The sequence below is a fragment of the Pseudopodoces humilis genome, chromosome 3 (genome assembly GCF_049639895.1).
Source record: "Pseudopodoces humilis isolate 2021_Gansu_Grassland_sample_001 chromosome 3, ASM4963989v1, whole genome shotgun sequence".
Lineage (NCBI taxonomy): Eukaryota > Metazoa > Chordata > Aves > Passeriformes > Paridae > Pseudopodoces > Pseudopodoces humilis.
Window position 1 is genome coordinate 14,690,996 of NC_142202.1, and position 15,229 is coordinate 14,706,224.

The following is a 15,229-nucleotide window of genomic DNA, read 5'->3' on the forward strand; positions in this document are numbered from 1 at the left end:
AATCTGAAAAAAAATATTTATATATATATATATATCCTAAATGTGATTTATAAAAATACTATCCCAGTGTTTTTCCTCAGTGATGCTTCCTAATCTATCTGTAAACAACTCATTCACTGAAAAATTTTAAGTTCTTTTTTCATTTAAAGGTATCAAACTGCTCTGCAGCTGCCTTTTTGGACCAAATTCTGGATAGCTATATAACTATATATATATATCATATAATGGAGTTCCAGTGTATAGATGGAATTATTTTTTTCCTCCAGAAATAAGATTTTGTAAGGAATCCCAGGTTTTTCAAGCCCATGTCTTAGTAATTTTATTCATATAAATCTTATATAAAATAGAAAAAAATTATACACAAATTTATATAAAAGTGATTTATGGATCTGTATATTAAAAATGTAATTTAAAACTTTGATTACATATAGAAATGAAGAGTGGTTAAACAGATTTAATGACCACCTACAGGAAGGGTTAGGAAAGAGGTACGACATGAACAACGCTGCATTGTCTCGGTTCTAGTCGCTGGTGGTGAAACAGCGCTCCCTGATGCCCAACAAGCGACTTGGAAGTCCAAAAGCTCCTTTCTTCCCGATATTCTTGGATGACTTGTTCAACAGCCTTCTGAAAACTGTGGTTAATAAAAAGCAAAGTTGAGAACCAGTTAATTCCTCTGTCTCATTCAGAAGACTTAGAGTCAGGTAAAGTTCTGTTTCCTTGTTGGGTTCAGGGATCAGCCCTTCCATGTTGATGTTTTTCCTTAATGCTTCCAAGCCGAATCCTTGAGTCATCCCCATCTCAGTCCTACCTCAGGCTGCAGAGTCCTGCAAGGAAAGAAAGGTAGAGTTGTAGAGATTTTCACAGCTCTCTCTCTCTCACAAAAGTTCAATTTCCTCAAGAGTCTGATCCAATGTTGTGCAATGAGTCTGAATCAGAGCAGAGACCTGAGTCCTGGCAGGTTGAGGGAAGTACACTGGTGGAAGAGTCACAATACCTGTTCAATAACTTGATTGTGACAGATTTTTGAGTGAAAAAATTAAATCTTTTAGTATTTTGTTGCAGAACCACCAGCCCAAAAATTATATTAGAAGTGGGAGACCTACAGGAAGCCCCGTGTGGATAAAGATTGACATTGTAAGTCACTTTTTATTGTAAAGGTGTAAAGAATAAGGAAGCATGCATGTCACAATTATCATTGCAGCTTCATGTTTTGCAATAGGGAAAAAAAAAGAAGATTTTTTTCTGGTCTTAAAGATTCAGATGGTTATATGGAAGTTTATGTAACTTGCCATTCCTCTGTTTTTCACAGGTATCAAATGAACAGTAGTTAATTGATGAGTACTTTGAATTCCTTAGATGAAAAGTTATATGGGAAAAAGTGAACAATTAATGCAGGGTAACTCAGTGCGAATATGCGTCCAAGAAGACAGAACCTCAAAGAAACAGACTTTTTCCCTGCTGCTGTACTTGGTATTATCTCCACCCTGCTGCCAAGTTTCCTGATTTCAGCCTGTTCCATACAGAGATGTTGTTAGTTGGTACATTTACCACTTAGTATGTTTTTTTTATCTCTGTCCCTGATCAGAAACTTAGCATGATCTTTCCCTAAATATGCTCACTAACTCAGAGCATGTAAATAATTCAGCAAATTATTAATAGAGGATGAGGAAGGTGTAAAGAGGTCTCTCTTATTACCATAACAAATAAGGCCAGGTACACTCTAATTGACCTGCACAGGGGGAAACAATGAAAATGAATGTATGTCTTGCCATCTTCTTAGGAGAAATCTTTAGCTCTTATAAGAAAAGGCAACAGTAGGATTTCACACTGAATCTTACTAGCAAAGGTTGTTGTTTTTTCTTTCCATTCTTGTTACATTTCAATAGACTGGCTTAGACTAATTACATACTACTACTTGTATTAATTGCCTCTGTGGAAAGGTAGCAGTAGGGTATCCTGCACCTATATGTTTAATGATCTCTAGAGTCAGGTATCTCTCCTCCTTCGTGTCCCACGTCTCCTGGGGAGACATTCATCATCCTGGGGAGATGTTTCAGTCATAGAATGATTTGGGTTTCAAAGGACCTTAAAGACCGTCTCGTTCCAACCCCCAGCCATGGGCAGGGACACCTTTCACTAGACCAGTTTGCTCAGAGCTCCATCCGTCCTGGTCTTGAACACTTCCAGGGATGAGGCATCCACAGCTGCTCTGGGAAACTTGTCACTACTCTCACACTAAAGAATTTCTACCTAATGTCTAATCCAAGCCCATTCCCCCTTATCCTGTCACTGCATCCCCTTATAAAAAGCCAGGGGAGGGAGCGACCAAGCAAGCAACAAGCAAGCAGCTGAGAGACCCCAGCCAGGTTTGAGACCGGCCCACGGACGAGGCGAGCAGGGGCCGACACCGCCATGCCCAGCTGCCGCCGTGCCCCGCTCCCATTGGCTGCCGCGGCCTGGGCGGCAACGGGCGGGAGGAGAGAGCGTTCGATTGGTCGAAGCGGGTGCCCCGCGCACGCTGATTGGCGGGAGGCGCCACTCGAGGTGCGGAGGCGTGAGGGGGAGGCCGCTGAGGAGGGCGGGGAGGAGCGGGCGCGGGCGGCTTTGGGCTGTGGCGCCGGGAGCCAAAACCACAGCCTCGCCTCAGGGGCCTTTCGCGTCCGTGCGGCAGCCGCCCCGGGGCTGGGGAGCCTCGTAGGCTGCTGTGAGCTAGCTTATCCCTGCCGAGAGACCTACTGAAGGCGTAAATACATTTAATCCCGCCAAAAATAACCTTCCTCACTCTCCATTTGGTATCCCCTTAAATTTTGCGGTTACAAACACCCCAGGTCTGTTTCCTTGTTTGTGCCTTCAGGGTTTGTCCAGCTTGAGGGATAAGTTTAATTCCCAATGGCAACTTGGAGCTCAAGACTTGATTTTAATGTTACACTGCTCAATCACAGTTCTGCTGCATTAATTCTATTAACATACCTTTTTAAAAAAGACACAGTCACAAATTGGAGGGGAAGAACATAGGTTTCTTTTGATAGGTCTAAGTGTGTGGAGCTACAAGGACCTGACAAACAGCAACCTTTCCTGGAAAGTCTCTTTTCCCATTTTCCAAAGTTGACTGGAAAAAGCAAAATTGAAGGCTCCTTCTACTGGATTAAAAAACAAAAACAAACAAAAAAAAGCACCTTATAAGGTTTGAACTAAATGAAAGAACTCTAGGCTGTCTTAGGGCATTAGATTAAGATCATCAGTACTGATAAAATTAATTTTCTATCATCTGACATACAAGCTCTACTGAAACATTTCATGTGAACAAAAGAAATGTACTAGTGCTGAAACTGACTATTTTTGTAGTTAATTTCTTCTTATTTTTTTAACAGGAACCTTTGCTTAGCGAAATGAAACACAATCTGGTGTGTCAGACACCTCCCACTGTCACTGTTCATGTAAAATCGAGTGCATCCAGATCACATCAGCAAAAAAAACTTACTAGACTAAAGCGACCTGCTTTCAAAGACCATCAAGAAAATTGTGAAAAAGGGGTTCCTAGTCAGAAATATAAATGTCCAAAGGGACCGTGTCTAGTTATACAGCGTCAGGAAATGACAGCTTTCTTTAAATTATTTGGTAGGTTAAGAATGTGAGATATGAATGAATTGACTGAACACAATGTTTTCAAAGCTCAGTAATTTTGAGAATGCTTTTCATATCTAAACTAATAGCAATTCTTTATCAAAATGTTTTGTTGTTATATTTTGGTATATGTATATTTAATGCTTAAGTTGAAAATACAAGGACTACCAAACTGATGAAAAATATCTTTTGTAAATTACAAATGAAACCAAGGTGCTTTCCTACTTTTTATTTTATGATAATTTTCCTTCCTATTTTCTCTTATATTTCAACAAATACATGTAAAACAATGTGCATCTTGTATTACATACAGCTTTAAAAAAGGGCTCCTTGTCTCTTAAATGTGTTATTTACTGTGGGAATAAACTTCTGGGGTGAGAAGTGGAATGGGAAGTTGATCTAAGGAGCTGGAACATCTTTATTTCTCTTTCATATAAAATTTTGCATTTATTTAATTTAGCAAAGACATTAAGTAATAGTGGAAGATTACAGCTGGTTTTTACTTGACCCTTAAATACAGAAGTGAATGAGAGTTCGTTTGTGGTAGCTACTGTACATGGCCATGGACGATGAAGCACTGACCAAAAATAAGCAAGTATTGCCCTATAAAGGCTGCCATGTAATCAAAGTGCAGGATCTCAGCTGTCTGTAGGTCCTCTGAAATAATGGTGTGCTATCACCTGGAAGCATGTAACACAGGAAGAAATTATGCAAATAGAAAAAAATACTGGTTATTTTTCACTTTCACCTGCTGTTGCTGTTACTGAGAATGAATGTAATGCAGTCACCAGATTTTCCACCTTGCCTTATTGGTAGAGCTGTTGTCTTTTGTGATGTAAGCTTTTTTCATATCTGACCTCTCCTCTGCCTCAATTCCTCTGTTCCCTCCTGCTGGGTCTAGCTTTTTTTCTTTTATTTGGCTTAATGAAAGACCATCTGTTATTTATTTATAAATACCTTCTAACATAAACAGTTTTGGTGTTTGAAATGCTACAGCTTTCTCTTGTTATAGATGATGATCTAATCCAAGACTTCCTTTGGATGGACTGTTGCTGTGAAATTGCAGACAAGGTAAGTGTATTTCCTTCTTAGTTAATAAATATACATTGAATAAGAAATCTGCCCTTAATTACTTGATACTTTAATGCAATACAGAACACCATCTTTTTCTAATAGTTTCACATGGCAGTTTCAAGAAACTTAATTCATGCTTTCCTCATTGTTGAAAATGATGAAAATATCTTGGTGTGAGACGTGTAAATCAATTTAGGAAGTACTATGCCTAAATAACACATTGATACTTTATTTTACATTTTAAAACAGTATCTCTTGGCAATGACTTTCGTTTATTTCAAGAGAGCTAACTTCACACCAAGTGAGCATACCAGAATCAATTTCTTTGTGGCTCTGTAAGTACTTTAAAATTATCTAGTTTTATTAGGAAAAACTTTGCATTATTTCTTTATGACACTGATAATTATGTGATGAGACTTCCTTGAGGGAGTATCTAAACCTGATCTAGGGGGTGGCACCCCTAGGGGATGGCAGAGGGGGCTGGGACTAGCTGGTCTTTAAAGTCCCTTCCAACTCAAACCATTCTGTGGTTCTATGACAATCTACATACAGTACATAAATAGTGCAAATTCACCATTCCTCCTGTGATGGAACCAAGCTTGAGCAGCAGACAGGGGTTGCTTGCATTGGTGTAATGATACAGAAAGTGGCATTCTGCCTACCAAACTGAATCTGGGAGCTTTTTAAAGCTTTACAAGAAATATATGCAGGACACAGCAACATATATGTGGCTCACAGGTGCTCGTATAAAACCTTATTTCATATCTCTGCCAGCCTTTAAGGCATTTGTATCAAAACATTTAACCCTGACAGGCATCTCAGGAGTAACTTGTTATTAAAGTTTATGTCAACATGATTTAAATCAACTGTAAAAACATTGCTAGAGAATTTCTGAAAACTCTTTTTAACAATTATAAAATGCCTATATTATACTTTGAATCAACAATCCATCTTTACCAGGCCTACCTGACCCTCTGTATTAGGCTATACCTGCAGAGGGTTCTGTGTTTTCTGTTACAATGTTATGGTGCTCTGGTCATCTTTTCCTGTAACATCACTTCTCAGATGCTCTGATTTGCACACTACTGCAGGGGCAAAGGTGTCTGCTCCTTCTCCTGTCACTGATACTGGGGGTGACACCCACAGAGCACAGAAGAGGGAGCCCTCTGACTCCAATGAAGGGGGAAAAGCCAGGCCAGAACAGTGAAAGGATTAGAAGGGGACAAAGGGTCTGGTGAGACTGGACTAGAGAGAATACTGGGGTCAGAAGCAAGTGAGAAAACTGGGGAGGAGACTAAAAGTCCTAATTTTTTCAAGTGTGTTTAGTATCAGGCTTCAGAGGAAGTAAACATTTTCACGTTGTCTGAGAAGACAACCCAGAACTAAAAGCAACAGATCTGTCAACAAAGGGAAGAACAGAGACATTAAAAAAAGTAATTTAAGTTTTTCATTTATAACTGAAGCTAGACCTGTATTTAGCTGTTTGCTCCTAATTTAATGTGAGCAATGTAATTTTCCAAGCATAGCTAAAACCCTTAAAATATAAAAAGGTAAAGTTTAAGATTTCACAGGTTAGTTTTAAGCCTTATTTAAAGAATCAAACAGAAACTGTTCATTTTAGTTCAAGGGTTTCTTGCCAGCTTGGAGAAATGTGTCAGAATGTGTTAGATAAAAACTCTAGGGTAAAATAATTTTTATAAAAGCTTAGGCTTTTTTACCCAAAGGATGCCTATGGAACTAATTAAGAAAATACTGTGTTCCAGAGAGAAGGCTGTATTTTGTTAGTGTTTTTTCCTCACAATACTAGGAAAAAAGAACCACTGCAATATGTCTGTTATTTTATGTTAGAAATCATTATAGTATAGTAGTTTAAGATTGTAAATATTCAAACATAAACATATAAATATATATTTGAAGGTATCTGGCAAACACAGTTGAAGAAGACAATGAAGAAGCAAAGTATGACATTTTCCCTTGGGCTTTGGGCAAAGCCTGGAGAAAGCTCTTCCCTGATTTCTTAAATTTAAGAGATCAGCTGTGGAGTAGAATTGACTACAGGGCTATTGTAAGCAGACGCTGCTGTGAAGAGGTAGGGAGGGAGATTTCATATTGTAGATGCTGAAATCACAACAATTAACACCAGCTAGCACTTTAACTCTGTACAGTTTCTTCCCTAAAGTAACCAGACAATCCATGGGAAAGCAAAGATGCTGTTAAAATGTAATGGTCCATTTATCCTCCATGATATTTTTTCCTTCTCCATTTGAAATACATTGTTTGAAATTATGTTTTTTAAGTAAACTAAAAATTTTCTATTGCATTACTATTAAAAGTGAAGTTTCTATTGGCCAGAATCTGCTTCATGCAAGTATTTATTTTAAATCTACCTTCATTTGTTTCACTTCATCTACTTTAGAAATAATTTTGTGTGCTTTACAATTTATAAGGAAAACATATATTCCTCACTTTTCAGGTGAAGTGTTTACCTGGAAAAACCCTTGTCATGCTTTAAGTACATAGTGTTTACTTCCAGATGGTGGAAAAAATTTACTCTCTAGGCCCATTTCTGGGGATGAGATTAGATGCTATGGGAAAAGCACAAGGAACAAGGCCAAGTGCAGGATGCTTTTCCTTGCATACCCTCCCCGCTTCCCACTGTCATTATTTCAGTGATGATGAGCTCTGTCAGCTGATGTTCAGTCACTGGCTGAAGACGTCACCTTGTGTCCAACATGTTTGTGATGACTCATGTGAACATACAGGGCTGGAAGCTGGGATGTTTCCACACCTGACTGGTATCGGGATTACTTACTCCTGCCTAAGGGAGCAAACTTTGCAATGGGACAGTCTGAGACAGATAAGAGATGATGCCCATGTCAGCTACATGAATTCCCTGCCACACACTTATTGGATCTCTTGTTTTTAGCCATATGTTTTCCCATTATTTTTACTCTTCCTGATCCCATGGCTGTTCCCACAGGTGATGGCCATTGCTCCAACACATTACATCTGGCAGCGAGAGCGCTCTGAGCACCACAGTGGAGCTCTGAGGAATTACAACAATGAAGTGCAGCTGCCCCGAGGACCCAGCGCTACTCCTACAGACTGCCAGCTCTGCGGTAAGAAAGGCAGATTTGTACGACTCGGATTATCATCCTCCTCCTCATCTACTGACACCTTGGAGATGATGGAATTACGTTCATCCCAAAAATTGAAGGACACCTTTTCAAATGAAAAAATGCTCATCGACTCTCCTTCTAACAAAGCCCAAGGTATGGTTTAATGTTGTGGATAATTTTCCATTAGTTCAGGCAATGAGGGGCCGTATTTGCCCTTCAGAGTGCTGAAGGGACAGCTGTCTCTCCTTCTCACACATGCAGGTACCTTGGCAGAACTGTGCTTTTACCCTCACAGATTAATTTTCATTTTCACATATTGTATCTTGACTTCCTGGAAGTACCAATTGCTTTACATTTAGTCTCTTCATATTACTTTCATCTGCTACTACTAGATTTTGGGTTGCATTCCAGTCTATTTAGGCATTTATTACTACTCTTCCATTATAAATGAAATTGAGAGTCCTGATTAAACACTTATGATTTGCTGGAACAATAAAAATACTGGTGTGTATAGAGTGCAACCAGGCAACCTGCAGCATGAGTGCTGGAAGGGGACCAAAGCTCTGCCTGTCAACAACTGTTTTGATTTTGAAATAAGCACAGCTTTATCAAGTGAACACATTAACTGAATTTCAGTATCTCTTAAAGGTATGCTTTAAGAACTTTGTTCTTAGAAAAACCTATAGTCAGCAGTTGGAAGCCAGCAAGTATACATTTCAAAAGGCAGCCTTTGATCCCTTATTTTCTTACTAGAATTTTTTTCTCCTTATTTCTGGTAGACTGTCAGAGCCAGTCCAGCAAAAGGCAACCATGGAGCACCCTGAATCAAGATAAATCCATGGACTGGTTTACATGCAATGGAGAATGAAATGCACCTGATAAGACAGAAACAGATACTGTGATCTGCAGAACAGTCTGGGCTGCATCACAACACCAGATGTGAGGATTCACTTCAAATTTTTCCCTTTACATAGCGGGATAAGGGAATTTCAAACTTGTTGCAAGGTAGAAATCGGAGTACTCATTACTCAAGAGTTACACAATTTGCAAAATGTAGCATCTGCTTTGTTATGTTTTATTTTATTCTGATACAATACACAAATTAGAAGCTATGGAGGCAGCAGCATCAAGAAAGCAGTGGTCGAAACTTTCTCAGCTTGGTAAGGAATGCTAATTAAAAAACAAAAGTTACTACTTTAGTATTTCATTACACAACAATTATTTTATTATTATACGTTTTATTGTTTTATTATATAGGTACATAACAAATGCTAGTACAAAAAAAACCCAAACCAACAACAAACAAAAAACCCCCAAACCAAAAACAACAAAAAATAGGTTTCTTTGAAATAAAAATACCCCTAAACATTTAAGATAAACTTTTTCCAAATGTCTCACCTGAATGAGCTTCCTGACAGTGGGCTGGTCGGGCAATGTAAGGCACAGAGTGGTTTGTTTCACCAGCATCACTGAGTGATTCTGTGACAAGGACATTTTTTTTTTTTTACTTCATTCCCACAAGTTAAAGACCTACATGCAGACTACAGTAGACAAAGTGCATGTGATATTTTTCCCTGACGTTTTCTTTTTTTTGTTGTCACCTATCGTTATATTCAGAACTCTTTGCTCTAGTATGCATTTTGCAGATCTGTATACTGTATATTTATTTACACCTGTCATATAAATATATATATATATGGCATAATTTTTTGATTTGCCAAAATAGCTTAATTTTAAAACAGATCACACTGGCCACCATTTCTCCTAAGTCCATCAGGGTCCTCTAAAGCAGCTATAAGATGACTATAAAGAACTGAATTGTCTTAAAACTCAAAAATTTGAAAACAGTAGTAGAAGAGCAGTCATTCTTTTTTGCAAATTGAAATTTATTTTCTATTTAGCCCAGATTTTAAATATGATATTTAAACTTAAATAACAATTAATAGTCTTTTTTAAACCTGACAAGGTGTATCCTGTCTAAAACCTTGCCTATTCTCAGCTGACCTAAGAAAAAACACTGCCTTCTCCTACCCTGGATTATCAAAATGCAGTAATAGAGTATCTCATCAGCAGTAAAGTTCTTACCATTGTATTTGCTTTCTTTAAGAACTGCTTGATCCTGAGTGTGGATTTCTTTGTATTCATTTTGAGGTGATTCTTCAATATTTTCTTGAGTTTCCACCATTTGGCTTGATTTATAATGCTTGAGTTTAGCAGGGAGTACTGACCAGCTTCTGTGAGTTACCTCAATTATCCTTTCACACAAAAAAGGAAGTTTGCAGCTCCGTATTCTGTCTAAAAGCTCAATGACCTGTGTGATACTTTTGAAGAAATGCAAACAAAAAGTAGTATTTTGAAAACTCAAATCACAAAATCTCAGCTCTACTGACTTTGGCACATTCTTTCCCTTTGAAGTTACACAGGTCCTTCAGTTTTAGGGTAAAGGAGCAACCTGACTATTGCATTGGAGAACAGTACGGTTACTTTGAGGATGCCGTAAGCCCAAACTTCACTGACCAGAATGAGAACACTCCCCAGGTAGATGCCAAAGGATTTGGCCAAGTGTAATTTATACTGAGTACAGCTCCCAAAGAAAGTTACATGGGGAAAAAACCCAACTTTGTTAACCATTTCATTAATGCTGGGTGTGTATTTCAGAAGATACTTGGTTTTGTGCCAAGGCCAGGTAATGCCTGCATAAAGGTGCCAGAAAGAAACACTTACTTTGCTAAGTACACAGCACACACCCCACCTTGTTTGAGGCTTGGGTGTACAACAGGCAGAGCACACTGAGGGTTCAGCATATCCAAAACTACCTGCAAGAAAAAAAAATATATTAATGTTTACTGGGAAAACATATGTACATCTATCAGTGTAATACACAACATTGGGAAGAAAAAAGGTTATGGAAAAGAGATGCATACAACCACTTTTATTGCTGTCTCTCAAAACCTGAGGTGCACACTTACGCAAAATGAAACCCTCTCTACTTCCAAATGAATTTCTGTTGAAACAGCAACTAGCATTTGACCAACTAAATAGGTCTGTAGGAAGTTAAGCCTCCCAGTAATTAAATCCCATAATCCTGACAGTAAAAAAAAAATTTAGACAACTACATTTACTAACACATTTGAATACGTATTTCTCAAATGTGAAAAAAAAAAAAAAGAAGATTGTTCAAATGCATAAAAAGAGCACATTATCATCACAATGTCTAACTTGTCAGTTTCAAAATTAAAAAAACTGTCTTTGGCAATTTATCCATCTTCTGCTAGGAAGCTAATCAGATTGTAGAACAATGGGATATACAATATCTGATCCCTTCTGCAGGACGGTTACTTAAAATGTTTTTTGCAATGGTATTTTTATGCTATGTATTATATTCCTTTGCTTGTACCAATTTAAAAATTGGTATTTGTTTAAGCATTTCGTAAATAAGTAGTTCTAAGTAATTTGTCAGCTCGACAGAGAAGAGTGATTAACATGAAGCTGTTTTCCCCAGCATGACTCCTTTTTTAGGAACTCTAGATACAAAGAAGCAGAACAGGCTAGCAAGACACAGCATATTCAAAATTACAAAGTAGTTACATTGTGCATTCTATATAGCTGATAGCAAAGTGGTCACACAGTTACGTATTTAATAAGGTTTTGTATTCTTCTAAAATTTAATGCTGGAAATATGTACCTCATAAAAGTATCAGTTTCTCAAAATGAGTTGGTCTTCGCTTACAAGACAGGAGTAATTAATTGTAGCACTTCTATAGTACAGCTTTATCAGTGTTTCATTTGACAACCTGTAACTGAAACCTTGAAAACATTTGTATCTGACAAAAAATTACAATGTTTCTTTCACTGATGAGGAAGTGGATTATTATTTCTCATGTTACATTTCATATGGGAATCCTGTTGTGAGTGTGAGCACAAGATGTTTCCATTTGTGGAGAAAAGACGTGTCAAATGGGGGAGTTGTTTGGATTCACTCACTGCATCAAGTGTTACAGATTTCATATCTGCAGCAGCTGTTGAAATGTCTTTAAGAATGAACTCCACGTTATCTGGCCATTCGTCCACGTGTCCTATTTCCCATGCAGAACGCCAGCGCCTGTAATTCTTCTTAGCTAAACTATGATGATCATCTCTGATTTCATAACTTAGAACACGTCCTTTGGGCCCAACTGAAAACAAACAGAAGACACTCCACTCACCACTTTACACTGCTGTTTTAAAGACTTGGGAAAAACAAAACAAAACAAAAGCAAAACCCAGTCTATAACATAAGTACACCTTTCCATCTCCACTTTAGGAAATTATATCATATGAAACAATCAATGACAATCTATGTTTCCTTTAAATTTAAAACAAACATATGCAGAAAAAGTGCTGTGTTAGTATTCTTCTGCTAGAGCAGCCAGAGGTACCAGCTGAGAATGCTGCACCAGTGCTCATGGCTCACAGGCTAAGGAAACCTGCTCACTGACCTCAGCCCCACAGAGAAGTTTTCCAGCGTACTCTTTGATTTACCCATGTTTGTGTAATTTTCCTGTTACTGTCTGCAACAGTAATAAATTATTAAGTCTATATTTACTATTCTAAAATTTACCGTGAGTCCAATGTACAATGTTTCTCAAAAAGGAAGCATTTCCAGGCTGTGCAGGCAGACAGCAATGCACTGCTGTATTATTCCATATTTGTATTACTCCAATTCTTCAAGCCTATTCCACCACTCGCTCCTGTCTCCCTGCTACTTTGGAATGGCTGCAGGGAGCTTTCAGAAAGCAGCAGCTCCCTGGGTGAGTTCTGTGCCTTTCTAAGCCATTTCACTTTGCAGTCACCAGGCTCCTTCCCTCACCTATGTGATCCCACTGTGAATCCATTCAGACCACTGAGTAAAAGACGAGATGAATTTCCGAACAGTCGCTCCTTGATCCTGCATAAGAAAAAGGCTAGAACCAGCTTGTAAGAAGAAATGGAAGGTTTCAGCATGTTACCTTTGATCACCTGAATCAGTTGTAGAGTCACAGTGCCAACTCCTTGTTACTTCAGATTATCATTTAGAAACATCAGAAAAATAAAATTCTTCACACTGGGGGTGTCAGTCATACCCCCACTCATTCAAAGTAATTCCTTCTTTTTGAAACTGCTTTTTTTTAAAATAACAACAAGGTGAAATAGCTAAGCAAAACTTAATTACTGTGAAACTACAGTATGTCAAGTTTGCAGACATCGTATTTTCCAGTTCTCAAAGATTTTAAAGTCATGGCAAATACCACTCTCTTAACTTTATCCTGTTTCATGTCAGTAGTTTCTGGGAATGATTAAAGAAAGAATGGAAAAGAAAACATCAAATTAATAACAAGAGATGAATGAAATCTGTTAAATCAACAAGAATTTTGGAAATTAAATAATTCCATGCACATTGGTAATGTGTCCACTAGGTCTGAATTCCAGCATTTACCCACATAGCAGCTGTTTTCCTTGTTGGGTATCACTGGTGTGTATTTAATGGTGGCAAAATCAGCCACCATTAGGAAACAGCAAATCAAATTTATTTACTTCTGTCTCAGCACCGAAGTATGTTCAGCTGTGACTAAAAGTGGCTGTATTTGGTGCCAATTTAAATTCAATAAATTTGAAAATATCAATGCAATTTCAAAGCTTTTTCCCACTCCTCAAAATAGAGCTGATCTGGCACGCAACAACTGAATTCTTCCCCTGGACAGGGTTAACAGCCTGGTAATGCCAATGATTTTACCAGCTTGGCCCATTTACAGCTGAATTAAAGTGTTGGACAAGATTGAAAAATGAGAAGAATAATTGGCAAGTTCAGGTGTGCTTATAGAAAACAGCAGAATACCTAAGGCAGAAAAATCAGTTGCTGTATTTAGTGAGAGCTAACTTTTGCCTTAGCCAGTTACAGGTATTCCATCTCTTTGGGTTTTGGGTCTTCCTGTAGGGCAAGGTGAGGAAAGCTAATGACTCCTACTTTCCCTTTCTCTAAATGAAAAGAGAAGCACTGATATTTATCTTCTGTTTGGTCAGCTTCTAGCTCCTACAGCAGCAATGGTTGCTTTGAGGATAATCCCACATTAGTTTCAAAATCCCAATGGAATTAAAAACCCTAAACACTAGTTTATTCCATAAAAATGATAAGAAGAAACCAAGCAATAGCAATAATAGGAGGTAGGAGAGAGGGAGCACAGGTACAACTGCTGACCTTGAAATTTGGGCCCAAAATATCAAGACCAGCTGCAGTTGAGAGATCTTAAGGCATGGCTGAAACGGAGCTTTCTGTGAGGCCTTCAATAACCACTTACACTACAGCCCCCTAAGCACAGTCAGAATGGTTTGAATATAACTCTCTCTCAAGTCAACGAACTACATGTGAACGTGTGAACTGCAGTAAAGATTTTATGAGCTGAGTAGTAAGGACCATAAGAAAGCCATAAGCATCTAGACAAAAAAAAAAAAGCCTTCCAAGTTGTGGTAAAGAAATAAATTCTGTGTTGTCTAAAGCCAGTTTCTCACCTGCTCTTGACAGAAACAAGCTCATTGCACCCGACCCGCTACCACTTTCCAACACGGTGTCTCCTGGGTGGATATCCATCATCATTAATATAGCGCTTATATCCTGCGAGTGAGAAAAACGCGGCACATTACTATTGGCGAAAAATTAAAGGTGAGATTCGGCCAGCGACCTCCCAGCCCCGGCCGATACCTTGGGGTAGGCGATGGTGGGTCCCCGCGGCATGAGGAGTACGTATTCGTCCAGCGAGGGCCGCCTCAGCAGCAGCCGCGCCCCGCCCGACGCGAGCAGCACCTGTCCAGGCAGCTGCCCGATGATGTCGCGGTGGGGCAGGACACCGCCGGGGCTGCTCAGCACCGCCTCCGCCGCCAGCCGGCACAGCAGCTTCAGCGTCGTGTTGTGCTTCCTCCGCACCACCGCCAGCGCCAGCTCCCCGGCGCGGAAAGGGCCAGAACGGGGACACACCGCCTCAACCCGCGCTTGACAGGAGGCGGCCGCCGCCACCTGCTCCTTCTTCTCCTCCTCGGGGGGAGCCTGAGGAGGCGGCACTGCCGCCGCTGCGCACCGCGCCACCGCCGCCGCTTCCTCGGGCGGCAGCAGCCGCCTCAGCCGCTCCAGCGGCGACAGTGAAGTCTCCCATGCCCGCCTCCGAGGCTTCCCGTCGGCAGGAAAAGATGAGGAGGAGGAGGATGAGGAGGAGGAGGGGGAGGAGGAGGAGGAGGGGGCGGCCGCCCGCCGCAGCGCGCGCCAGGCTCTCATGGAGCGGCCGGAGGCGGGAAAAGGGGGCGCGCCTCGCGGTCGCGACTATCGCCACGCGCGCCTGCGCCGCCCGCCCCGATGACGCCGCACGACGTCATCGGGGCGGGCGGCGCAGGCGCGCGTGGCG

General features: G+C 39.9%; 2 protein-coding genes across 4 annotated transcripts; one reads left to right on the forward strand and one right to left on the reverse strand.

Moving 5' to 3' along the window:
• Nucleotides 1–582: 582 nt before the first annotated feature.
• Nucleotides 583–15,111, reverse strand: TRMT61B (tRNA methyltransferase 61B). Of its 3 annotated transcripts, none has more exons than XM_088053741.1 (7): nucleotides 14,536–15,111; nucleotides 14,346–14,448; nucleotides 11,805–11,995; nucleotides 10,545–10,636; nucleotides 9,906–10,141; nucleotides 9,219–9,299; nucleotides 583–827 (listed from the first exon to the last, which is right to left on the reverse strand). In XM_088053741.1, exons 1-7 carry the CDS (start codon nucleotides 15,100–15,102, stop codon nucleotides 808–810), a joined length of 1,290 nt encoding a protein of 429 aa, XP_087909867.1. In that variant the 5' UTR covers nucleotides 15,103–15,111; the 3' UTR covers nucleotides 583–807. The 3 variants fall into 3 exon arrangements, with proteins under 3 accessions (XP_087909867.1, XP_005523460.2, XP_087909866.1); XM_005523403.3 differs by lacking the exon at nucleotides 583–827 and adding an exon at nucleotides 8,864–8,990; XM_088053740.1 differs by lacking the exons at nucleotides 583–827; nucleotides 9,219–9,299 and having other exon boundaries at nucleotides 9,310–10,141.
• Nucleotides 3,393–8,801, forward strand: SPDYA (speedy/RINGO cell cycle regulator family member A). The gene is made up of 6 exons (XM_005523268.3): nucleotides 3,393–3,621; nucleotides 4,640–4,698; nucleotides 4,951–5,036; nucleotides 6,619–6,790; nucleotides 7,682–7,973; nucleotides 8,600–8,801. Exons 1-6 carry the CDS (start codon nucleotides 3,393–3,395, stop codon nucleotides 8,686–8,688), a joined length of 927 nt encoding a protein of 308 aa, XP_005523325.1. The 3' UTR covers nucleotides 8,689–8,801.
• Nucleotides 15,112–15,229: the final 118 nt, after the last annotated feature.